General features: G+C 36.3%; 1 protein-coding gene and 1 long non-coding RNA gene across 4 annotated transcripts in view; both read right to left on the reverse strand.

Moving 5' to 3' along the window:
- Positions 1-1,019: 1,019 nt before the first annotated feature.
- LOC115929183 lies at positions 1,020-4,146 on the reverse strand. Its single transcript, XR_004066361.1, has 2 exons — positions 3,656-4,146; positions 1,020-3,579 (listed from the first exon to the last, which is right to left on the reverse strand). It is a non-coding gene; the product is annotated as an uncharacterized LOC115929183 (long non-coding RNA).
- A 1,383-nt stretch (positions 4,147-5,529) lies between these two features.
- LOC593710 (ATP-binding cassette sub-family A member 2) overlaps positions 5,530-27,493 on the reverse strand; it is a 96,930-nt gene continuing 74,966 nt past the window's right edge. Inside the window, exons 28-45 of one of the 3 annotated variants that reach the window (XM_030997637.1) lie at positions 27,076-27,084; positions 23,480-23,678; positions 22,668-22,773; positions 21,869-22,044; positions 20,512-20,689; positions 18,913-19,028; positions 17,889-18,039; positions 17,255-17,378; positions 16,381-16,513; positions 13,079-13,217; positions 12,083-12,154; positions 11,600-11,706; positions 10,774-10,915; positions 9,870-10,004; positions 8,557-8,862; positions 7,548-7,685; positions 6,874-7,053; positions 5,530-6,242 (exon numbers count right to left, since the gene is read on the reverse strand). In XM_030997637.1, coding sequence (XP_030853497.1) covers positions 6,213-6,242; positions 6,874-7,053; positions 7,548-7,685; positions 8,557-8,862; positions 9,870-10,004; positions 10,774-10,915; positions 11,600-11,706; positions 12,083-12,154; positions 13,079-13,217; positions 16,381-16,513; positions 17,255-17,378; positions 17,889-18,039; positions 18,913-19,028; positions 20,512-20,689; positions 21,869-22,044; positions 22,668-22,773; positions 23,480-23,678; positions 27,076-27,084 — 2,441 coding nt within the window. In that variant the 3' untranslated portion in view covers positions 5,530-6,212. The remainder of the gene's footprint in view (positions 6,243-6,873; positions 7,054-7,547; positions 7,686-8,556; positions 8,863-9,869; positions 10,005-10,773; positions 10,916-11,599; positions 11,707-12,082; positions 12,155-13,078; positions 13,218-16,380; positions 16,514-17,254; positions 17,379-17,888; positions 18,040-18,912; positions 19,029-20,511; positions 20,690-21,868; positions 22,045-22,667; positions 22,774-23,479; positions 23,679-27,075; positions 27,085-27,493) is intronic. The other 2 variants (XM_030997635.1, XM_030997636.1) reach the window with 2 other exon arrangements.

Genomic DNA, 27,493 nt, shown 5'->3' on the forward strand with positions numbered 1-27,493 from the left:
TTGCCAAAGGATATTAGTGCCTTGTCGGGATTCAAACCCTTGACAATGATGATAATGATGATGTACATGTACATTGTAGACAAAGATGAATACCCAATAAGGTTGCCTTATTGTCTGTAGGCAATATGAACCTCATTGTTGCATGATTATTGAAACTGTTTGCAAATTATAGTGTATATTTGTATTATTACTTAGTCATTATAATTTGTCTATTTCAAATATTATACAGCAGACTTAAAAAAAAATAGATTTTCTGCTTTATTCTTTATATTCATTTTTTGCTTGTTGATTGCCAAAATTTATTGATAGATTCCAGGAGTGATGGTTTAAAGCCCCACTGCACTACTTATAGCTACTTGCGCCCTCTATATAGCAAACAATGCCTAATCGGTGATCCTTGGCCCCCCATGATCTTCTTTTTCTTATGTTAATTGAGAGCTTAATATATGATTATATGACGAGATAACCAACCGTCAGTGACCATGCAGAGGTCTATTCCCCCCTGGCCAAACTAGTGCGGTGGGGCTTTAATTGATAGACCGATTGTATGAATTGATTGATTGGATGGCTGTTGATTTCCTAAATCAATATGATTGACTGATTGATATATTGGTTCATTCATCAGTGGATAATTAGTTGATTGTTCATGAATTTTTTTTCTCAGTTTCTATGTTGCGATACTGGACTTTGGCGCGTCACATCATGCACATAACAAAGAGAAGCAAATCTAAATGTATGAATCGCGGCATAGTGCAATTCCACACGTCAAGGAGGCAATTGAATTTTTGTGGGGGCAAAGGTCGTACTCTGGAAATGAAACAAGTTTACAAGGCTACTGATTGAGGGGGGATCCGGATGCAGACAGTGGTCTAGGCATCTTCTCTTTTTATCCTTTTACCCTTCTCCTTTTCTCTCTTTTATCCTTTTACCCTTCTCCTTTTCTCTCTTTTCTCTTTTTTTTTTCAGCTATAGGAAATATAATATTCTCTACTAAATACAGACACTTGCACAACATGACATAGATTCCACATCAGTTTATTTATCTCCATTACAGGAAAATAATTTTTGTCCACATCTTAGTAGATTCATCCATTTGTATAAATTGAAACATTAAAATAGATCAACTGTTAATGAAAAATTTATCCAAATAATTTGTGTTTACAGGATACCATAAATAGCTACACATGTATAGAGATTACATCCAACATTAAAGGAGAGTGCGTATAAACTACATACGTGTTCATACAGACCAATTTATAGGTATTCTGCCCGTTCAGAGCTATAAAGGCATTGGCTCTCTGTTATTAAAAGATTTGAAGTCAACACCTTTTTAGTGACTCCAAATAAAGAATATGTAAAATAAATAGTGCTTTAAAGCATAAACCACGGATGCATTCTTTCCTCTTTAGTTTCTCAAATATTGTAGGGTTTGGGTTGCAAAATCGGTCAAAGGTTACATTTAGGGTCAGCATTTGGTCCATGGTTGAATTAAAGAAATCGGACAGTGTGGGAAAGTGACTGCTGCGCCACACACGGGGCATCGTATGTGTCGTACAACCATTTTTTAATTTTCATTTCTGAACTTGGTTACATGTACATGAACACGATTATTTCAAAATGCTGCTTGGCATAGACACTATATTTACTACCATACATGATGTCAGGTTAATGAGCAATGCAACAAATTTACAGTTAAGGCATTAGCATTTGAATTATAAAATTTGGCCCCGAAATTGAAAAGGTACAAGCACATAAAACCCTCGATGCTTTCAGAGCAAACAGCAGGCAACTCAAGGTACAGTACCATAGAAGAGAAAAAACGTAACTATTACGAAAGGACTACAGACAAACAGACAAATTCTACACTCTTTGGTATTATATCTTTTTAGAGTGATACATACAGTCAACTACTAAATCATTCAGTCATACCGATAGTATGTGCAGAATAGAAACCACCTGGCAGTGTAAACATATGTTAGAGGAGGCACACTTTATGAGCTTTAGTAGTGGTGACACATTTGTGTCGTAAGAGAAGGATACGTACGATAGAAGGATCACTAAAAGTACTAGAAGAGATTAATGCTCAGTCAAATTGTTGTTAGGGTTCCATATTTAGAAGGAATAAGCATGATGATATTCCATTCATACAAGTTAAACCAATAAGAATATCATCTTTACTATTTATGGACTAAATATACATGTATAACCAGGCACAGTCCTACATGTACATTACATCATTACAAGTAAATGGGATTAAGGATTATCGTGATAAGAATAAACATTTTCCTAAGCAGAAAACTTCTCCCTTATATAGTGTTCCATAAACTGTTTGATAACAATACAACAAATTTTGTTACATGCACTAAATGTTCCAGGCTTACAATCAATGTTTTGAAAAAAATATTAATTCCAAAACCACCTTTATATCGCTTACTCTGCTTAAGATAATTCTTCCTACAGGAATTGAGTGTTGATATATTTTTAGAATCAGCTTTGTTTTAGCAACACACAACAGAACAGGTACATTAATGTAGTCTACAAGCAATTTTGAACAGAGCACTTATACGTACATTTGGCTAAAATAACAGGAAAGATTGTTTTGTTCATGTCTCTTTTAGTAAGAGTGATTTATACATAGAAACACAAGGGATTCATGGGAGATCTATCTGTTTTCTTATCTTCTGCACCTCCTATTGCAAAGGCCCCTTGCGTATTTAAAGAAGTTCAAATTAGGAAGACGTTATGAATGAAACCGCAATCAAATTAGTAAAACGTATTTAATAATAAAACTCTCTTTTTCACTCACACACTTTAGGAACTGAAAAAAGCACATACTTTATTAACACAAGGATATAAACACGATCACACGACTTTCAAAAATCAACACAAGGGCGGTTCAGTAGAGTACCGAAGTGTGACGTCATACTGGCAAAGTTGTCAAGGTTACTGGTGCCAAACAATTTGTGCTAAACAACGGTGTGGTGATCACACCAGCCCCAATCACTGAATTTTTCCTGTTGCAGTCTATTGCTTGAATGACTTCAAGGTGAACCTCGTGTGCAGGCTCTGTTGTTTAGCACCAGCAACCTGGATGACGAGCGAATATGAGGTACTCATGACCTTGTTAATCACCTATTAGTCAATTACATAATCATTACATTAACTATTCAATAATAGAATGTAGAAATAGCCACCGTGTTGATTTCTTGTAAGTTTCTGTGATCGCGCTCATAATCAAAATTAAATTTCAATAGCACATATTCCATACACACACATTAACAGAATGCCCAGAGCATTGCAAGAAATTGCATACACAAATTATGCAGTGTGCACTACCCTATATAGAACTCTACCAGAACTACACATTTCTGTGCAATCAATCTCTCTCTAAATTACAGACTGTATTTACACATCCAATTGAAATTCTAAAAAATTTAAATACTTATATTGCAATGTGCTGTAGTCTGGTGCTATAATCAAGCCCATTCACACATGGCCAATAAACTGCCAAGGAAACGCAGCTGCAGCAAAATAAAATGCCATAATCATTCTGCACTTCACATTTCTGTATTCTTTAACCTGTTGACTACCGAATTTTCTAATTCCCATAGACTTAACACAGGGACCACCCGGTTCCAGTAAGCAACGAGTTAACACACATTAGTGAGTAAGCCAAAGCCTTGCTCAGATATGACTCGTTAAACTGCACATTTCTTTTAAACAATGACGTAAATGTAATGAGCTTCATATTTTGTATTTTCTTATAACACAGAGTTCAGTCAATATGCGTAGGACCATTGCAGTTGCCATTCACTTACGTTCTTTTAAACGCTGTGGTTCATCGCCTTTTATCTGAACGAGCATTTAGGAGCCTTGGTTGCCTACAGCTATTTTGTTTTTAAATCCTTTTTCACTCCCGCTTGTCATTCATACAGAATGGATTTACTTTGGCACTTCGGTTTACATCGCCAGGTGTGAATAACCCTTTCAAGTGTAAATGTACTACATATACTTGTACTTGTTTCCATTACAAATGCTGCCGTACAATCTGGTATGGACCTAGAATTCTTTACACTCCAATTTGCCTTTCATTTACACTTATAATAATTTACTTTGCTACTTTTTTATATATTTTTTAAATAATAAGGCAGTCAGTGGGCATTACACATGATGTCATACAATTTGGCATGATTTTCTCATAGAATAGACAACCTTTTAGCTCTCAAAAAAGTCGATTGAATATTCTTTTTCTATTACAGAGGATCAATCACCTCTAGTAGAGCCATGGTAGAAGATAAACTATGCCAGTATTGACATTTAGTTACAGAAAGTAACATTAAAAATACAAAATACATTAAATAACATACACATAGCTCTTAATACTATGTAATGTGTATGAACAAGGTATAACATCCTTTATCATGTATTTAATAATGCATATTTGTTAATACTTGTAGAGGAAAGAAAAAATGGCATGTAGACTAGTAGTAAGAGCGATTTCAACACTGTTCTATTGATAGGAGTGATAACAGATCAACCCAAAAATCCCCAACTACATATTGCATTATTAAAGTTTAGAGAAAGTTTACAAGGACATGGATAAAATTCCTTGATTTTGAGTAAGTTTTTTTGGTAACCTACATGTACCACCATAAAATATCTATACTCATGACATGATCTCCTGGCTTATACTAACTCTTACGACTTTCTGTTTCTAACTGATCTTTGGCATACAAACATTGCCAAACATGTCAAAATCTTAACATATATGCTGCGAAGGAAAGAATAGCAAAAGTCTGCACGACACGACACACAGAGAAGACAACGACAGATGCACAACATCAAAAATGGAGTATTGGGAAGAATCAAATCCTATTTCATATTTCTGCAGTGTTTTACGAGTTCCTTTTCTCAAGACAAGTATACATGAAATCAAATTTTGTTCGATAATCAGTATGTCACTAGTCCACAAAATATGAAAATGGGTTAAACGAGATACAAAAATACGCAGCATCTTGTTTAGGATGAGTTTGGAAAATATATACTGTGAATGTCGTACCAAGACTGATACATAAACTACTGTACGTTAATATAACTACTGATAGACACTTAGTTGTTATTTCCTTATTTCAGAAAAACTGCAGCTCTTCAAAGGCCCCTTCTTTTTATCACACAACTTGATAAACCTTCACAATATATTCCAAATCTAGTTATTGTCATGCTCATGCAGCCATTCAACACTTTCTGAAACTTTCAGAAGTAGAAGTCAGAAAGGCAATACGCTGCAAGCCTCTAACTTTGTATGTCATAGGCCACAGGTCACATTCTCTGCATGCTACCAATCTGTTGGGTCGAGATGAAAAAATGACAGCTTCCGGTTGGGACTGATGGAAAAAAACATCTGGGTCCTATTTCACAAAACTTGTCATCAGTGACAAATGGCAATTTTTGTTAATAGCTACTGAAATCCTAGTTTCCAATTGGTTATCAGCAGATTTGTCCCTCATTTTTGTCATTTGTCATTGGAAAAAAGGCTTTGTGAATTGCCTTCCAGGACACCAGGATCCTTGACACAGGTACATTGTATCCCAGAAGATGTCCTCAGGTCTCTTTGGTCTTTTAGCGACGTGATAATTCTTGCGTTGATTTCAGTTTCCTTCAATTCTCCATGATAGTGAGTATTCTGTCATCCCACCGTTCCGCTTCATGCATACCAGCATGTACGTACATGTGATGTTCCTGGCCACGGGACATCTCAGAAACGACCCTCAAAGTCCATCCTTCAAAATTTTTCCCTCTACCATGAAGACTAATCTTGACGGTCTAGGTCTCTCTATACCTGGTCTACTTCATAACCCTATTAAGTTCTACTTGTAGCTTTCCCTTTGGATTCATTGGACTCTCAAACCTGCTGAAATGCCCAATATACCGACTATCACAAGGTACATGTAGACTTAACCGCCCAGAAGTATTATCCTTGATCCTTCATGTTCATTTATGTTGCTATGACTACCGACGACTCACAGGACACTGATTCTAGTATTGCTTCTAAAGCAGCTACTTCGATGCTATTCTATCAATAGCTTCATTCAATTCCTTCTTGTTCACATCATTCCTGATGGTGATTGATGATGCAGCTACCACATTCAAAGTCATTGTGGTCGCTATGGTTAATAGTCCTGGCTGTCGAGGTCGCTGGGATGACATGAGCTTCATACTTCTATGTCAAATGTCAGATGAGGCTGTAGAGAGAGAGAGAGAGAGAGAGAGAAAAAAAAAGAGAGATTTTAGAAATGTATATAATGAAATGCAGTCAACATCTCCAATACACTAAATCACAAGTAGACAAATGAGAGACATACAGTGTGCAAATGAAAGACGGAGGATGAGACAGAGAAGAACATGAAAAGGAAGATGCTAACCCCATGTAACAATATTTTGAAGAAAGAAAAAAGATCATTACACCACTTATAAATGGGAAACTCAATGAAGGGATGAGTTGAAAGCAGTTGAAAGGAGCTTTAAAAAAAAAGATAGACAAGGAGAGGAATCAAGAGTGGAAAGCATGAGTACTCAAAAATTACAATCAGAACTTGTATGAGTTTGACAGGTGGAAGACAAAGTGGTGGTGCATGTAGACCGTATTGGATGAATTGATTCAGCAAAAGGCTAATCTGCCTAAGATCTTTCAAAATAGAAAAAGACAGAGAACAGAAACAACTAGATGGATGTAAGGGACGCAAGGACGTACGTATGGATGGACGTTTGGACGGACAACCCGAAAACATAATGCCTCCGGCTTCTTCGTAACAGAGGCATAAAAATGAGAGGGGGAAACGAGAGAGTGGCAAACAAGAGAGGATGAAATCTTACACTATTTTTGCTGAATTTGAGAAGGAACTCATCATCCGAGTCCGATTCAAGGTGACTTTCATCAAGCAACATAGATTTCATCTCCAGTTTGGTTTTCCTCGAGGACTTCTTGCTCTCCTTCTTCCCTGACGATTTATCGTCTTCATGACCGACCTGCTGCTTGGCAAACGTCACAAACACCTGCGAGACACATAGAAATTGAGATTCCATTGACACTATGCTTAACCCATTGAACGCCAGTTGACTTGGGTATGATTGGTTTGAAATACTGAAAAAAATTATTGATTATATTTTCATCATATGATTTCATAATTTTTTACAAATTTCTCTTCCTTTGATCTTTAAATTCCCCAGGTGCTTCAATCATTTTATTTTAAAAATGCATTCCTTTCAGTGTTATATCTTGTACAGTCCATTATGATGTGAAATTCATCTCCAACTTTTCCTGTATTCAATCATTGCAAATTCGTAGATGTGAGGGAATTTTTCTGGACATCTATGACTTCCAGTTTCTATTGGAAGGTTCTGTGAGCCAATTCTAAATCGACATATATATAAATATATATATAGAGAGAGAGAGAGAGATGGGGGGGGGGGGGTCCCACAAAAATATTTTCCATCACACTTCATTAAATCTCGTCAGACTGTTTGTAAAATCTACTCTGAATACTTACATCATCTAGCGTTGTTTGACTAACGGAGTACTCCTTGATGTTCAGCAAGGCTCTCACGTCTTCGATCTGACTGAAGATAGCAGCTAGATCAATGTGTTCTAGCTTTATACTGTATTGCAACATATTAAAATGCTCCTCCTGAAAACAAATAATTACAAAAAGAGCAAATAATAATTTTCCATCTATGGTAATTACCCTTTACAAAATTGGTAGTACATGGATAAAAGTACACACAAATGTACCATTGATTCATAACAAGAAAACTGCAAATTCTGGAAAATACAGACAGCAAAAAGCACAAAAATATGTCAACTCTCAATACATGGGCCTAAAAGAATTCATGAAAATTCCTTGGTAAATTGACTTACAAGTTTGTGATTTTTTGTCTTCTTCTAGTATTGATAATTACTGAGAGAAATAAAGAGAACTGGCAGGGAGCGGAAGAGGGGAGAAGGAAAAGAAAGACATATGATATCCACATAGAGATATAAAGAGGCAAAGACTCAGGAAACACAAGATATAAGGACAGAGATAGATTGAATTAAATTTATTCACCACTTTCATAAAAACATACAAAGGCAAATAATACAATAGTTTCTTGCAAACATACAATAAACCACTAAAATGGAAAATACACTAAAGGAAATTACGAAGTGGTTGGATCATCAAAAAAGTTACAAAAACTTATAGGTAGATGATCCTAAAAATGTACACACAAAAAACAAAAAAGGGGTAAAGAAAATACAATACTACAATGGTAACTACACACATAAAAATTGCATTTGTCAAATTCAAATTGTCTGTATCAGGTGAAGTTTTAGATGATGCTTAAAACTGTTTAAAGATGCACACTTTATAAGTTTAGGGGGTAGTTTGTTCCAAATAGTGGGAGAGAGATAGAGAGATGGAGATATAAATAGAGAGAGGCAGACAGACAGAGGGGAGAGAAAGAGGGTAGAGAGGGAGGTAGGGAGGAAAGGAGAGAGAGAGAGAGAGAGAGTAAGCATACCTTGAGTTCTGAATGTGGGAAGGTATGACTGAACCATCTTGTAACCGGTTTAATACAAGGCCTCTCCCCGTCCACCTTCAGCGTCACCGTGTACCCGTCGCCATAGCGATTCTTCAGATGCTGGGCGGAGCCAAGGCACTTGAATTTACCGTTGACCATGATGGCCAGACGGCCGCAGAGGACCTCGCACTCCTCCATACTGTGCGAGGTGAGGATGACCGACCTTTGACCTTCTCTGACGATGGAGAGGAGGCAGTCCCAGAGGAAGCGCCGTGAGTGGGGGTCCATCCCTGTTGTAGGTTCATCCTGCATCATACATGACAATGATGTAAAGTAATGATAAACTCACATGTATGAATATAGGAGAACTGGGGGGGGGGGGGGGGGGATGTTTCACAAAGACTAAGATCGACTTAATTATGGCAGGCCATTCATGCCACTGGTTGCTCTCACTATTTGTCTCTCAATTTGATCTTTAGATAATATTTTTTCCTTCAATGATGAACTTTTAAAAAATGTAAATTCTGTAGATTTGTGACCACGATTTATACGTCCCTTGAGAGACCAATGCCAGTAAATGGTGAGATCAAACAGTGGCATGAACGGCCTGCCATAGTTAAGTCCAACTTAAAGTCAATCTTAGTCTTTGTGAAACACCCCCCAGCAGCTTTGAGCAATTGCCAAATGGCTAGCACTGCAAGGATAACACAGGTGATACTTCGCAAAAGCTGTGTTAAAAATGTGAAGGAGTAGAGAATGGAAAGAGGACATATTCAATTCTTGTTGAGCATGCATGAATCTGTTATATCTACTGACAACAAACGGAGATTACACTAAACATGTCTATACTCCTACTTACTATCTCACTAATTTAAGTCCTTGATACCGATTTCTTTCCCCATTTCAATTTTAAAGTTGTCACCCAAAGAAAAATGACAACTTGATAATTATGGACAAATCATAATGGATGGAAAGATTTTCTCTTGAAAAACACAAATAATTTGCTAAAAAATCATATAGATATCATGAAAAGGCGTAAAATGCAATATTTTGGCTGGCTGTGTCTCGCATGTGACAGCAAAAATGTTGACGCTCTACGGAGGATGGCTGAAGGCAGAAAATCTGGATCTCAAAATGAACATTTTTGAGAGATGATTACTGCGGGCCCCAAACATATTTTGAAGAGGGAAGTTGTTGTATTCGATCAGTAAGGCTTCCCCTTTGCAATGATATGAATTTTGCATCAATTCAAAACACATTTGATTCTTCGGGTTACTACTTTACTACAACACTGGATAACTCAAGAATCTTACCATGAATATAATCTTTGGATTGCCGAGGAGAGCGATGGCAGTAGACAGCTTTCTTTTATTGCCTCCGCTGTATGTCCCAACCGGTCGGTCTGCATATTGCATCAATGCCATCTTACGTAATGCCCAAGTTACAACCTAAATTAATAGAGGATGAGACAAAAATAGAGATGATGAGAAATGATTCTTTCACCCAAGATTCAACCACGGTAAAGGACACATGTGTATCGTTATGAAAATCTTGACAATACAACAATAAACTGTGACTTCTAAAGGTACATGGACAATCTAATAGGTTTTGTTTCATGACCCGAGATTATTCTTTCTTAACATCACACTTCACATAATTTTTGTCTGAGAAAATTGTATATTCTCTTATCACACATCTCAGGGTCTACAGATACACCCTCAGCTAAGAGCAAGAAGGATGTTAAGTTTATATTAAATAAACACCTTTCTGATTCTTACCAGACAAAATGATGTTTCTCCACTTAAGATCGCATTTATCACATGCTTTATCAGCAACCATGTAGAGTATCCCCTACACATTGTGTATGGCACATATCCACTAACCTGTCTGATGATGTCCACATCATTACATATTGAATCATTTCAAGTCACCTGTTTCTCGTCTCTCTGTTGAACCCCCTTGATCCTTGCGTAGAATAATAGATGCTCTTTGGCAGTGAGTTCAACAAATCCATACTTATCAACACACACAAACCCTAATGTTATCATGATCATAATTATAGATAAATATTTCTCCTACATGTATTTTCATCTTTCTGCTGGAACCCTTTAGAATTTGCATAGAAGAGAAGGGGATCATCAAATCCATACTTATCCATCATAATCATCATAATTTGTAAATAAAAAACACAAACACTTAAAAAACATATCAATATACCTGTTTTTCATCTTTTTGTTGAACCCCTTTGATCCTTGCATAGAATAATAGATGCTCTCTGGCAGTGAGCTCATCAAACAATGCATCAAACTGGGGACAGTATCCTATACATTTATATGCCTTCATCTTCTTCTTGAATATACTGTAGACAAAAAAAATTTAAAAAAAATGAAAGAGTCAGAACCAAATGTCATAACAATAACAGGAACACAATTGTTTTCTAGCAGACTTCACACAAAGTTCATGTTTTATCAGGAGGGAAAAGCCTATTCCATATGTTAAATACATTTTTCATACAAGACTTCTGTTGCTCTCTTGAATAATGCTAAACATATTGCCAAACATGTCAAACAATGTTTGAATTTATATTAGCATTGTTTTTAGATTGTATTATTGGTTTTTATATGGGATAATGGAGAAAACAGGACTTATATTATTCCTTTCCACACAATCTTTTTAAGATTTACTCAAATTACTTTTTATTGTGACTGTTTACATCCAGGAAGAGCAATATGGTCATATAATCATGAATACCAGCATACAATACATTTAAGCAATTGCTCTATACAAAAATGTCATTGGCCTGAAGAGAATTAATGTTATCACATCATCATGAGACATTAATGGAAAGACATGTATGTCCATATACTTGTATTACTATGATTTCTACCTTCAACCATGGTTTATTGTGAACACTTATCTCTGTGAATTGTGTGAATCTATTTTCATTTCAGTCTAAGCTAAGTTAGGCTGAAATAATAAAAGATGTCCATAATTCACAGATATAAGATGAAGTAACTGAAGGAAACAAGGAAAGAAGACTTACCTATCTCTATTGATATATGCATCTCCCCCTGTGATGCCTAAATCACCACAGAGCATCTTAAATGTGGTGGTCTTACCTGCCCCATTCACTCCTAATAGACCAAAACACTGGCGAATCAAGATAAAGAAAAGTATTAAACATTGATAATATTTAGAGGACTTGATGACTTGACGTGCTTCTTCTGATTTATGAGATAAGTACAATATGATATTTTTCAGAGTTTAATATTGAATTTCACAGGAGCTTAAAGTTAAAGTTCAGCTGTATGTATGTATGTATGTATATATATATATATATATATATATATATATATATATATATGTTAGAGTTGAGAATTCTCGCACTTATATACTCTTCATTCATGATTCTAATGATTCTAATTCTTAGAGGAAAAGGAGGAAAATGATTATAGTTATTAAGAATAAAATTTGTTGAAACTCCAATTCATAATGTAGGAATCCTAATTATATGAATGATTCTTACCTCTCCTTCTGGCACTCCTAAACACAGACCATCCACCGCTAGATGTCTCCCTAATCTTCTAGTTTTATAAATCTGCAGCAAAAACAAATGAAACAGACTCAATTATTAAATAAATACATCGCTTATTATAATAATAATATTCCGCTTTTATATAGCGCTTAACACATCAATGATGTTTGTTTCTAAGCGCTTTACAGATATATGATTACCCTGGTCATCGGATTCAGGCTTGCCCACACACAATGTATGCACATTTCTCCACTCCCTGGGGAGCATTACGACCAGGCGTCATTTAAGCCCACACTTGCTCATCTTACCACATCAACTTATGACAAATGATGCATACCTACAGTGTACATGTACATGTATGATATGAATAGTGATAATCATAATCAAAGCATTTTGTAATCTGACATCTTTCTTGTCAGATTACTCTGAGGCAAAAGAGAGGATGATTACCCCATTTGAAACATGAGCACTATAAAACCAACTCTTTTACAATTGGTCTTGAAAATCTAAAACAGTGTTCATTATTTTCAATGAACAATTGAACTAGAAACAATGAACTGTAATAAAATAATAACGATAGGAATTTGTTATATGATGCAAATTGTTTAGTTTCCATGTTACTATTATAGCATTCTTTCACTTCTTAATTCTTTTACATGCTTTTTGTTGGATAATGCAATAAAGGGCTCTCTCTCCTAAAGCTGTTTCCATGTACTGAAGAGACGGCCTTATGTAAACCATACAAAATAAACAATTCTAACCCAAACCTCTTGAATGAAAGTTGAGAGAAGAACGACTCCTAAAATACTAAAAAACTTGGGCATACATGTACATGAAACTTTTGCACATTTCAAGAATGGTCCAGGATTTATGAAAATTTTACGCAACAAAAATGTCAGATTTAAACAATTTGTGAAAACTGCAAGTCACAAGAGTTCTAGTATTTAACAAATAACCAACAGTATTCCGATCAATAGTCATGCTCACCTTTGTGAGGTTTTCAATCCTGAGTAAATCTTGTGAAGCTTCTCCGACTAGCACTCTCTGCCTCTCCCTCAATACATCCTCATCTTCACTGAATAGAAGACTCTTATCAACCTTCTTTCTTCTAAAACAAGGTATCTCTCTGAATAGAAAAATAGAAAGACAATCAGAAAAGTTTTGAATGTTAGGCTTCATCTTCATCTCCATCTTCACTGAATAGAAGACTCTTGTCGACTTTCTTTCTTCTAAAACAAGGTAATATCTCTCTGGAATGAAAAGAGAAAGACAATCAGAAAAGTTGTGAATGTTAGGATACCTGGGAGACGTTACAAGAGTTCTTAAGAAATTTTTGGCTTGCACCTAGAAGATAAGATCACATGCTTAATCTTGTATTAGTAAACAAGTCAGACAAAATCTAGGAAAAAATCTTGCTAGTTCCTAGCTTTTTTCTGACTTGTTTTCAATTACACAATCTTTGTCAACTGGGTGCAAGCCAAACATTTCTTTAAAACAAATAAAAAAGTGTTATGTCATAATAGTAATACAGCTACATGTACATGTACCAAAAGTCAACACAAAAAGTTCACTACAAGCCATACTGGACATCTTCTTGTGCCAACCGATTTAAGAAAAATGTGATCCATTGAAACATTTGTCCTTCTTATCAAGTTATAGAAACAGAGAAACATAGGATCATGAAATAAACAGGAAATGAAATGTAAGACAAAACATTATTCAAGTTTTTTGCAATCATAACATGACAAATCAGGGCAATAAAAGTAGCATCCTTTTCCCTTTTTCTTTTACATATTAATTACAAAAATACAAAGCATACGAATTTCAAAATTTCAATCAAATTTGAAGGAAAATCATCATACCACACTTTAAATTTGCTCATGCATGGATAATCCAGGGCAGCACACGAACGTACGCACGGGAGGGTAATACCCATTGGCTCAGTGTTATGTAGTGATCACCAAGTTGCCTACTTCACGAACGACTATATACCCACGCATGAACATCTTTAACACTACACCAAATACTTCATAAAATGTTTTTACAAAGAAATTGTTTTCAAAGAGGGCAGTATTTCTTACATGGCTCTGAGGATATATCCATATTCACAAAGGAGGGTAAACGCAAATGCAAGAAGCATCTCTTTCCCTTTTTCTTTTTTACATTTAAATTACAAAAATACAAAGCTTATGAATTTCAAAATTTACACACTACACCAAAAACTTTTATTTCATAGAATGTTCTTACAAAACTAGATGGAATTTTGACTGCGCGCAGTCGAAAATGATGCCTCCGCCATAGAGCAATTTAAACTAGAGAGTTACTTGACCTATTGTGACCTAAGGTCAAGCCGAAAATCATTTTGTGTACAAAATGAATGGCAAAGTGAAGTTTCTAGTTTGGTCTATAAATCAGCATAATTTTACTCTTTAGAGTTTAGTTATCATTTATTCAAGCAAAATATTGATACGTAACAACCTCAAGTATCAGAAGTCCTAAAACAATACAATACATAAGATTAAGAATTAATAACAATAGAATACAAAAGAAGTTCATAAAACAATGAAATACATAAGAATTGAAATAGACATGGACAATTTTTTTATGTGATAATGCCCGATAGGCTTTTTAGAAACTTTTTGCCACAAAATCAACTCTGTAAAAGCTTTATTTATGTAATTGTTAATAAAAATCATTATTCATGAATTTGATTTGCATAAATTAGCATAATTGATAAAATAAGTAATTTTCAGCAAAATTATAGTGAGGTCTTTTCCTTTATGCAATTGCATAAATTAGCATAATTGATAAAATAAGCAATTTTCAACAAAATAATAGTGAGGTCTCTTCCTTTGCGCAATTTCTCAAGACGCGTGCCAAATTTTGAGGCAATCGGCCCCTCCCCCCCCCCCCCCCAGTCAGGGAGGTGCTCAAAATAGCCCAGTTAAGTACGGGTTAAGTAACGGAACATATTTCAAGTGGTTCTTGACATATCATGACAAGTCCTATACATGTAGTCTGAATTTTTCAAGTTGACCTCTATGACCTTTGACATACATGTACTCCAAAATCTAATCTGATCGTTTTCCTATGGTGATATATATACTATCCTTAAGTTTGAAGTTTAAAATCTCAAATGGTTCTTGAGATATCGCATTAACGAGCTGAAGACATGGAATTTCACAAGTTGACCTCTGTGACCCTTGACCTACGTGCTCCAAAATCTAAACAGATCGTCTTCCTATGGTGATACATACTATCATTAAGTTTGAAGTGAAAATTCTCCAGTGGTTCTTGAGATATCGCGATAACGATCTCAATGTATGGAATTTCATAAGTTGACCTCTGTGACCCTTGACCTGTGACCTACGTGCTCCAAAATCTAATCAGATTGTCTTCCTATGGTGATACATACATGAACTATCATCAAGTTTGGAGTTTAAATCTCCAGTGGTTCTTGAGATATCATGATAACAATCTCAATGTATGGAATTTCATAAGTTGACCTCTGTGACCCTTGACCTTTGACCTACGTGCTCCAAAATCTAATCAGATTGTCTTCCTATGGTGATACACAATCTCATTAAGTTTGAAGTTTAAATCTCCAGTGGTTCTTGAGATATTATGATATGGTGATACATACTATCATTAAGTTTGAAGTGAAAATTCTCCAGTGGTTCTTGAGATATCGCGATAACGATCTCAATGTATAGAATTTCATAAGTTGACCTCTGTGACCCTTGACCTTTGACCTACGTGCTCCAAAATGTAATCAGATTGTTTTCCTATAGTGACACACACTATCACTAAGTTTGAAGTTTAAATCTCCAGTGGTTCTTGAGATATCATGATAACAATCTCGAATGTATGGAATTTCATAAGTTGACCTCTGTGACCCTTGACCTTTGACATACGTGCTCTAAAATCTAATCAGATCGTCTTCCTATGGTGATACATACTATCCTTAAGTTTGAAGTTTAAATCTCAAATGGTTCTTGAGATATCGCGCTAACAAACTCAATACAAGGAATTTCATAGGTTGACCTCTGTGACCTGTGACCTTTGACCTACGTACTCCAAAATCTAATCAGATCGTCTTCCTATGGTGATAAATACTATTCCTGAGTCTTAAGTTTAAATCTTAAATGGTTCTTGAGATATTGTGATAACGGTCAAACGGGACGGACGTACGGACGTACGGACGGACAACCCGAAAACATGATGCCTCCGGCACCACCTTCGGTGGCGGAGGCATAAAAATTGTTTTCAAAGAGGGCGGTATTTCTTACATGGCTCTGAGGATATATCCATATTCACACAGGACGGTAAACGCAAACGCAAGAACGCCCTCTAGGACCATAACAAAGAACATCCGGTTCAGCATATCCCATCTGAATGGTGACTGCACCTCATCAACAGCACCTGTGTGAGACAAATGAGGACAAACGGAATAACATATAAAGACTACCTGCCTATAAAGACCACGTTTTTCATTTCCCATAAATTTAGTATCTAATTGAATATGGTACTAAAGGAGCCGGTATTTATTTATTTAACTTGATATATCACAATAATTGAACATTCATCAACTTCATTCAAATGTGAATTTCACCTGCTTCAAGTTGGAGTGAATTTAAAAAATGACTTCCCCTGGTATACAGTTGAACCTGCTTCAGTGATCACCTGTATAGAAAGACCACCTGTCTGTAAAGACTACATTTTTCATTTCCCTTAAATATGGTTTCTAATTGAATATGATACTAAAGGAACATGTACAAAAAGACCACCTGCCTATAAAGACCACTTTATTTTATTTAACTTGATGCAAGTATATCAAAATAATTGAACATTCATCAACTTTATTCCAACGTGAAATTGAGCATCGGCCATGCTTCAAGTAGGATTTCATTCAACCTGCTTTCTGTGAAAGTAGGTAGTGTTATATTAAACTTATCTAAAAGCATCAGTTAGCTAGCTTATAACATCTGCAACATTATTTTGAACACAGGGTATAAAAGAAATCAAAAAATATTTTAAAAAATCCTATGAAAGACTTTATTCTCCTCCATTTATTTTGTAATAATTATCATAAACTAAAGTTGGGGAATGAAATAGCTCTTCCTTAATACAAACAACTTAAAGCAACACATTCTTTGTTCTTACCAATTTTGGTGTAATATTCATTCATGTAGTCGTTGTAAGCTAGGTCCATGAGACCCCGGCCAAGACAGTAGTTTGGAAAGATGAGGAAGACTGTGTACATTGTGTCATACACCTTTTTGAGAAGCTGCAAGTTATAAATGAGATACACAAGAGTACAGTGTGTCATACAAACCTTTCTAAAGATTGTTAAATGAATCAATACAGAATATAAAGTCATCACCATATTATCATCATAATGAACCATTACTTAGACCAAGACCAGTACAGAAGTTGCACAAGATGATACAGGCTCAGAAAAACATAGGCTGCCATTACAATTCAGCCGATTAATCATCTATCTCCTTACCAAATCACGTTTTTAGATAGGACTTTAGGATTTTCATAACACATCAAATAACTTAAAGCCCATCTGCACTAGTTTGGCCAGGAGGGATTAGACCTCCCTGCATGGTCACTGACAGGTGGTTATCAAATCAAATCAGCTCTCAATTAACATAAGAAAAAAGGGGGGAAAAGGGGGTCATGGGGGACTAACAGGCACCGATAATGCATTGTTTGCCCTATAGAGGGCGCAAGTAGCTATAAGTAGTGCAGTGTGGCTTTAACACTTGAAATATGTATCAAATTCAGGTACCTCATCGTCGAGATTGAAGAGTTCCACCAGGAAGCTTCCACAGATGGTAGTGATACCGATGAAGAGATTGATGACAATGAGACACACGTAAGCGAGACTGGACTCCTTGAAGACAAATGAGGCTGGATACATCATCGGTGTGATGGAGAAACTAAGTGAAGGAATACAAAAGACAAAGACAAAATGAAAATATCATTAAAACATAATTTTACCAATAAAATTGCCTTTCTTTGCAAGCTTATGGCCCGTCCCACTGGCCGATGGACACAAAACATATGCATAAAGGACACAGCGGACGAGCAAAATCTCGGGGGTGGTTCCATCCGTTTTCATCCGCTCCAGAAATGGACAAAATTTGCGAAAACAGAACAGAAAATAACGGACGTGGTTAGTATGTAGCGGGGATGTTAAACGGATGTTCATCGGAAGCCTAGCGGATGAAATAGGATGGAAGTGAATGACAGCTTTGAATACTTCATATACGAGATGCATACGCTTACATCCTTTCTATTTCCGTGCTACTAACGATTTATAGACGTTCCATGTACCTTATCTTTCCTCCCTCTTTCCGTTTTCAGCTGCAGCGGATGTGAGTTGCGAGGATGCCCAAGAGGATGCAGAGAGGATACAGCGGACGTTTAACGGATGATAACGAACATAGAACGTTTGTGGCTCGTATTTGTCGCGGATTTTTCTTAGTAAAGTAACAAGCACTGTACACAGAAAGCTATATATGGGACAACACACATGGTGTCGGGGCTAGTACTACCTTGATTTCCTTGTCTTTCTATGCTCATTACTCAGCCAGTATACATTTTCTTCCAAAATTGTTTGGCACATGTCATTTATTTGTAATCTTGAACATTCAGTGTAAGTTTCGTTTGATTCTGTGAGAATTAATTTCCTTTTTTTTTTTACCAGAACTGGAGTTTATCTTTAGAAGGTCTGAGACATCATAATCCTATAAAATAAATTCACATCTGTACAAAATATTAAAATGAACACAAGTGACATCGATGCTTACCCGTATAGCAAGAATAGGATGATAACAGCTGGGAGATTGGTAGCTGATGAATAAGCTGGGATATCAAATGCCTTGAGTATCGTCACGCAACAAGCCGCTGGTATCAAGTAGTTTGTCTAAGAGTAGTATAACAAGAGAATGATTCAGTCATCTTTGAGATCATTGATTGATTGATTGATTGGAATTTATTTCATTTCATATATCAATTGTTTGCACAAGAAAAAACATAGTTGACAAAATAAGTTCAAAATAATTGAATGAAACAGGAACCTACTGGAAAGCATAGCTTATTTTTGTAGGTTCCCAAGAATAAATATAATATGAACATTATTTTCATAAATCATTTTGAAGTGTCTTAATAATCATAGTAAAATAAATATAATATAATAACATATTTTCATAAACCCTTTAAAAGTGTCTAAATAATTGTAATATACAACAACAAAAAAGAATTACAAAACGGGACACAAAGGACAGGAAACTGACATAATAAGATAACACAGGACATGACAAAACAGGAAAAACAAGACAAAAAACAAAGCTGCACACTACAGAAATTATAAGGAGAGAGAGAAACTGTGTGAACCAGGGGAGATGTGAGAGGTCTACCCATTTGGAGGAACTATTCAGTCTTATACAGTCAAACCTGCCTTAGTGACCACCTGTCTACAAAGACCACATTTTTTGTTCCCCTTGAAAATGCTTTCTCATTGAAACATGTACTAAAGAAACCTGTCTACAAAGACCACTTTGTGTTTCCCTTGGGCGGTCGCTATAGACAGGTTTGACTGTAATTGTATGCAAATGACATCACACACACTGAATCGACCAACATAGATGAAAGCAAATCTAAAGAAAAAGTGTAGTTCGATGATTTATTAAATGAGTGGATAGAGAGATAAGTAGAAAGGCAGAAAGGTAGATAAGTAGATCGATAGAGAGAGAGAGATAGATAGATAGATAAATAAAAAGACAGATAGACTGATACATGGAAAGATAGATATATAGATAGATAAAAAGACAGATAGACTGATACATGGAAAGATAGATATATAGATAGATAAAAAGACAGATAGACTTATACATAGAAAATAGATAGATAGATAGATAAAAAGACAGATAGAGAGATAGATAAATAGATAGATAGATAGATAAATAAAGAGACAGATAGACTGATACATTGAAAGATCTATAGATTGATCAATAGAGAGATAGATAAATAGATAGATAGATAGATAGATAATGTAGATACATATAGATTGACAGATAATGAGATCAGTGAATCAGGTTAGATATAGAGAAAATAAGATACGACTTGACCATGGGAAATTAGGTAACAATCCTTTAGTTAATACCTCAACTTCTAAATTGGTTTGTTTGTCCAACTGATTGACATCTACCAGTAGTGCCTACACCAAAGGCATGAGAAGCAGAAAGGGGAATGCTCCCCAGGGAGTGGAAAAGGTGCATACATTGTGTTACAGGTAAGCGTGAATCGATGACCAGGGTAATAATATGTGCTGCGCCTAGAAACAAAGTATTAGGCGCATTATAAATGTTAGCTACATGTATAATTAATATTATTTCTGTGAAACTTACCATGTCCCAGAAGAAGTTTGACAACCAGTAGACCAGAGGGCTGACCCCACTCACAAACTGGAGATGCTTGGCCTTGGAGGCCCTCTCCGCTACCACAAAGACCACGAAGCTGGCCGGTACAAAGGACATGGCCACGATGATGAACATGGCAATCAGGACCTGAGATGTTTCTTGGAGACTGCAGAATTGAAAGGTAGTAAAGAATGTAAGAAAAGTTGAAAAACAAGTAATATGCATTATATTCCAATTAGGAAAGAACATAGCCACTACCGGTTAATGTCTCTCTACATATTTCCGAAGTGTTTTGGACATGTTTTTTCATGGCTCTAGCTGTTAACCCTTACTGTACTGGGGGGGGGGCCTGGGAGGCCCCCCCCCTCGACATTTTCGGAGATTGCGCCGCAACCGCTCGGAATTTTGAATTGTCGTTTCATGACTTTTTTCCCTGAAGTCTTACGCACATTTTGATACCATTTTCGTCAAAATCGGATATACCTGTAAGGCGTTACATAACAATTAGTATGCGCATGTCATCAAAAAAACAACAAAAAAAATTAAAAATCCATCAAAATTTGCATTAATTATCATTATTAATTACATTAAAATAACTTTTTTGTGTTAGAAAAGAAATTTCATATGAATAATGAGTTTCAACATTCAAAAAGTGGAGTTTGACACGTTTTCTGTAAAATGCATAAAATTAGCGCATTTTGCATAATTAATTAGGCTAACGACAAAAATTTGCATATTCGGAAAAAACTAATTGTACCATCTTGTTCCTTACGTAAATATCTACAAACGTGCAAATTTTCGTGTTCATCGGACAATCGACGGCCGAGATCATAGGGGGGGGGCCTCCCAGGCCCCCCCCCCCCCCCCCCCCCCCAGTCAGTGGGTGCTCAAAATAGCCCAGTACAGTAAGGGTTAAAGGCCAAGTCCACTCCAAAAATAATTTATTTTCAATAGAAGCAGAAAAATCAGACAAACCAATCAAAAAAAGTGTAAGTAGAATCAGATATAAAGGATGCTCAAGAGAGTTACTCAATCCAATATTTTGATACCAGTGTTAGATGAGGCTTGACGTCGGTGTGATATAAGGCTTGACACCAGTGTTACATAAGGCCAAACACCGGTGTTAAATAAGGCTTGACACCAGTGTTAGATAAGATTTGACACTGGTGTTACATAAGCCTTGACACTGGTGTTAGATAAGGCTTAAGATTGGTGTTAGAGAAGGATTCACACAGTTGTTAGATAAGGCTTCACGCCGTTGTTGCATAAGGCTTCACACCGGTGTCAGATGAGATTTGACATTGCTGTTAGATAAGGCTTGACACCGGTGTTAGATAAGACTTACGAATAATCATCTAGCATGGTGGAGCTGGTCTTGTTCATCGGCTGGTTGATGACTGAGATGCCATATGCGGAGGGGTTACCATGGATACTAGGGTCTAGGTTAGCTCTCAATATAGCATTGTTCATCACGCTCAGATAGGTCGGCAGGCTGTGGAAACCTTTGTGGTTGTGCCATGTCTGAAAGGAAGATAAGCAATGAAAAATGCAGACTCATTTCACTTTCAATTTATAGCCCATTAAAGATGACTCAATTTTCATGAAGCATGGATTGATAATGGGTTCGATCCCGAGATACAGCAGGTTTTAAGCATGCTTCTGGGCATATCCGCATTAATGTGTGACCACATCATTCAAACAAAATGGTATAAAGGATGAGATCATGCATTTTTTTAATGATGAGGATCACATGTTCAGAGCAGCATTACAAGTTATTACATGACTGAAGCCTTGTTCGCCTAGGTAAATCACCTATAACAAAGTTCTAAAATATAATGACATATGAAAAGTGCACTTCAAATTGCTGTATCTTAAAACACATACTGTAGATAAGTAAGTAGACTAAGAAATCTTTATTGAATGAAGGTCCTCTTTAGCATTTCCATCCACCCTTCTCTTTCATATAAAATATTCATATTTGCAAAAGCATTTTGTTTTCTTCAGACGATTATCATGTAATGTGTAATTGAAGCTTTACAAACCAGTACAAAAACCTAGTTTCATTGACAGCTCATTTGAACTAAACCACGTGCACCTGTTAGAACATATGGTGAATCTAAATAGTTGCCAATTTGAGGACTTACCATTGCAGCATTGCGCACAGCGATCTTCTTGTAGATGGCAGGCACTTCATCATTGAATTTTGGAGGAACAAAGTTTCTAACATTGCCAAATGACAGAGCTCCATACCTGTAGATATACAAATAATATTGAGGGGTCATTTCCCTTTTCCAACATTGATCAAATTCAATTGAAATATATCTACCAGTAGTATGCTTTGATGAGCACAGGAATACATTATTTATTGTCACACTGGCTTACATATAATCTAATCAATTAAACATTTTCTTGCAAAATGGTATTCTTGCCATTGGGATACCCTACATGTATTTCACATGTAAAGTTTGAACTTTTTTGTTGTATCAAAAAGATGTGCAGAAATATTCCTGTTACTGATTTTTGTTTTTTTCCACTGAATTTCTTACTGTATTTATATAATTGTATTATATTTAGCTTTCTATTTAGCTTACATTTGAAGTCTGAACCTGTTTGTCATTTAGAGCAGATACTCTGACAGATCTCCCCAACTAAGTTCCAGTAGCAGATCACCATTGCTTGAACCCTAAACTCCAGACTCTAGACTAGGGTCACAACATTCTAAAGGCACTTAGTGATTACAGAATGTTCTACAAATTACATGTAGCTTACCTGTGAAGCCTGAACCTGTTTGTTGACAAGAGCATACACTGTGACAGATTTCCCCAACTAAGTTCCAGTAGCTGATCACCATTGCTTGAACCCTCAAACTCTAGACTCTAAGGGTCACGGGTGTCAATGTTCTTTAATACGACACTTACATAATTACGAAATGTCCTTCAAATTACATGTAGCTTACCTGTGAAGTCTGAACTTGTTTGTCGTATAGAGCAGATATTCAGACAGATTTCTCCCGCTGACGTCTTGCAGCTGGTCACTTGTGATGACCTCCAGGACCGCGGGGTCAGGGGTGCCGACGTTCTTGGGACACTGGAAGTTCTTGCGATCCTCGGAACATGAGCACTTTACCTCCTTGATGTGGGTTCCACCATGGGCTTCTGAATTATTATGAAATATATTACATTAGGCACAGTTAATTGGAAGTAAATCATTTTATTTACCGTACATGGTCATCTGATATTTGCACTTTTGTTCCAGGCTTATTTTTGTCAAAGATACAGGGTTACAATTTGGGTTGTAATCGTGTTTTAACTTCAGGTTAGGGTTAGGGTCATTTGGTGGGCATTAAATTTTGATTGTTGTTAAGTAGTGTTACAAAATTAGGTACATGGGTATCAGAAAGGACTTTCAATTTAATTTATTCATGTATTTATATATTTATTTATTTATTGATTTATTTATTTATTCAAAAAGGTAACTCTCTCAGTATTCAAACTCTTTCTTTAAAAAGCCCTGGAAGTTCCTCTCAGGGAATATCTGAAATCTGACAAATCTTAAATAAGAAGCATAGAATTACAGGAGTCAAAAATGATTTTGTAATTTGGTAATACGCTGAAGGCAAATACTTATTAGAACACAAAAACACCAAAATTTAACTTTATACAGGAGAATGACGGAAACTATATTTTCTTTTGCTAAACGCAAACACAGAATATCTTAACTACCGGTATCTATTAATTTGATGTGAAAATTGCAGATCTAAATAGGAAACTTTTAAATGAATCAAAGATTTTGAGAGAAGATGGTGTGGTGTGTGAATTGCAAAGTGCTGCAAAAACTAAAGAATTTAACTACTCTTATATTTTATTGTGAAAATAGATCACCATGAACACAAATAACAGGGTATCACCATTAATAATGTCATGTATGAAAGAATTGTCAGAGGCATCTTTGAAAGTTGAACAAAGAAATCCAATTATTGTTGAGAATTATGGGATATTTCAATTGAACACCGGTATGCTTGGGTCTTCACATTGTGATACAAGGGAGTCATCGTGCTAAAACGGTCAGGGGAGTGTTTCACAAAGACTAAGATCGACTTTAGGTTGGACTTAAAGGTAAAGACCAGTTATGGTCATGCGATTGCATTGTGAAAGAAACGTTGTGGAATCGATCAGAAAAGGTTGATCATCTAGCATCTAGCATCTGCAAGGTTCTGGAATCATCAAAATGATAAGAAATTTGACCCATTCTTCGTAGAGTTACAAGCACTATACACAGAAAGATGTATATGGGACTACCCTATATCTCTCACAGTCCATGAGAGAAAAAAATTTACCAAATATATGAATTAGTAGGCGGTTTCCTGGCAAGTTTTTTATCATCATGTATTAATCAAAACATATTCTTTCACATGATTGGTAATAAGAGCTTCCATTTCATTTTTTGAAATTGGGGCATTTCCAATACTGGTCTTAACCTTTAACTATGGCAGGCCATTTATGCCACAATTTTCTCTCACCATTTACTGACCTTGGTCTCTCAAGGAGCATACAAATCATGGTCACAAATCTAACAAATTTGTATTTATGTATAATTCACTATTGAAGGAAAAGGTATTATCTAAAGTTCATCATGGTGAGAGCAAACAGTGGCATGAACGGCCTGCCATAGTTAAGTCCAACTTAAAGTCGATCTTAGTCTTTGTGAAACGCTCCACTGGTTTCCCATGGCAGCCAGAATAAGCTGAATGGCACTTAAAATCAATAGTAAGGAAAGTATTCCAATCAGCAGCTGCATTCAGACTGCAACCAAAAATTAATAATTTTTCAAAATGGAGTTTGGGCTGTGTAAATGGGCCTAGTGTTTGTATTACTTTCAAATACTCGGGCAAGTGATTTGGCGTTTTGGAAAGTGTATCGAATTACTGACCCAATGGCAAGTTGGCCAAGTGTGGAAGAAATTTTGTGTAGCACTACTATGATCTTTGCGTTATTGTGAAAAGACAAAAGACCTGGTGATATAGGAATCTAACTAAATTCCGCCGCACATTACATGATTTTCCTGCAATCCAATCTTTGACGGCAGGGCATTTATACAACACACTGCCCTCCAGATCTAGGTTCTAAATGAGAATAACAATATTAACAACCAGAATTGTAGTGCATTTAAATCTTCTTGTCAGAATAAGAGCTGAGCTGGCTACAAATCGTAGACAATCGCAATAATGATCTGAAGTCAGTACGATTCTGAGCCTGCATGTACTGTACATGTGCAGATTACATTGCCTTGAACATTTCATCCCATGATAGTTTAAGCATTTGTGCAGCACTTCAAATGAACAAAGGTTAAAGCAAACCACACAGTGCAAAAAGAAAAATACAGTCAAACCTGTCTAAAATGTATATTAAAGGCCCACTGCACTACTGGTAGCTACTTGCGCCCTCTATATAACAAACAATTCCCAACCGGTGACCATTGGTCCCCCATGATCCTCTTTTTCTTATGTTAACTGAGAGCTGAGTTGATGAGATAACCACCTGTCCAGTGACCTTGCAGAGCGGTCTAATCCCTCCTGTAAACTACGGCAGATAAGCTTTAAGGCCACCCAGGGAAACACACACAAAATGGCCACTGTAGACAAGAGTGGCCATTATAGACAGGTTCTTCAAAACATGTTCCCTTCTAGAGGAGGCAATACAGGTCACCACTTTAGACAGGTGGCCTTTATATAGAGGTGATCACTATTAAAGACAGGTTTGACTGTAAATTAAAGTACATTGCGTCTCACACTGAGCTCTCAAATCATATTATTCAATCCAAGATGGAACCTCTATTATGCTACATGAAGAAGCAGATTTATACTGGAAATATACTGAAAAGGACAATGTTTTGTCCTAATTCGCATGCTATGTGCCATATTTGCAAGAATTAAAAGATTCTGGGTGCTGAGAATAAGACATACTGTAGAGGTGTAATTCATAAATGTACTGTTTATCTATTGTTATACATACATGTAAATTTTGCATTTGCACCAAATGTACTTTTTAATTCATAGAAGAATGTTTGAAGAGTTTGTCTATTTTTAGTACAGAAATACTAGTTTATCATAGTAAAGACTCAGTTTGCACTACATCCCTATACTGACTTTAAAAGAATTGGTTATCAAACTTGGATAAATACCATAAATTTCAAATGTTGAAAAAGCAAAGAAGAAAATTATGTCAAAGAGCAATTAACCAAGAGTTGATACTCATTGTTTTTTAAGAATCACTCCAAAAACACAGATTTATTTTCAACGTTGCAAAATTTTGTCACAATTCAAAGGAAATGATTCACATCTTTTTGAAACCCAAAAAATTTGTTATGAACCTTACAAATAAACAAAATAAGACTAAAATCTGTGCCTTCTGAAGAAGAGCTAATTTGTTTGTAATGATTGCTCAAGTAAAACAGTGCACTGAATGTATATTGCAGCATTCAAGAGATAGGTAGATTGCAGAGGTCACACAGTCACTGTCTGTGAAATAAAGACATCAATCAAACTATACTTACTCTCGTCATCTAAATGTGGACAAAGCAAAGGAGATGCAAAATCAAAATAAAAAGTCTAATAGTGATTACTCGCATTCTTGCTAAGGCCTGTCAGGACATAAACACAACTCATAAAGTAATGGGGGTGGGGTCAGAGGGAATGGAGGGGAAGGGGAGGAGGTGGAAACTGGGAGGGGGAGGGGGATCGAGGGGAGGAGAAGGAAAAGGGGGCAAAGGGGTAGGGGAAGGAGAGGGGGAGGGGAAGGAGAAGGGGAGGGGGAAGAGGAAGCGGAAGGGGAGGGGAAAGGGGAGGGGGAGGGGGAAGGGGAGGGGGAAGGGAAAGGGGAGGGGGAAGGGGAGGGGAAAGGGGAGGGGAAAGGGGAGGGGAAAGGGGAGGGGGAATGGGGAGGGGCAGGGAAGAGGGAAGGGGGACAAGTAA

The sequence above is a fragment of the Strongylocentrotus purpuratus genome, unplaced genomic scaffold, assembly GCF_000002235.5.
Source record: "Strongylocentrotus purpuratus isolate Spur 01 unplaced genomic scaffold, Spur_5.0 spur5_scaffold_4, whole genome shotgun sequence".
In the NCBI taxonomy this organism is placed as follows: domain Eukaryota; kingdom Metazoa; phylum Echinodermata; class Echinoidea; order Camarodonta; family Strongylocentrotidae; genus Strongylocentrotus; species Strongylocentrotus purpuratus.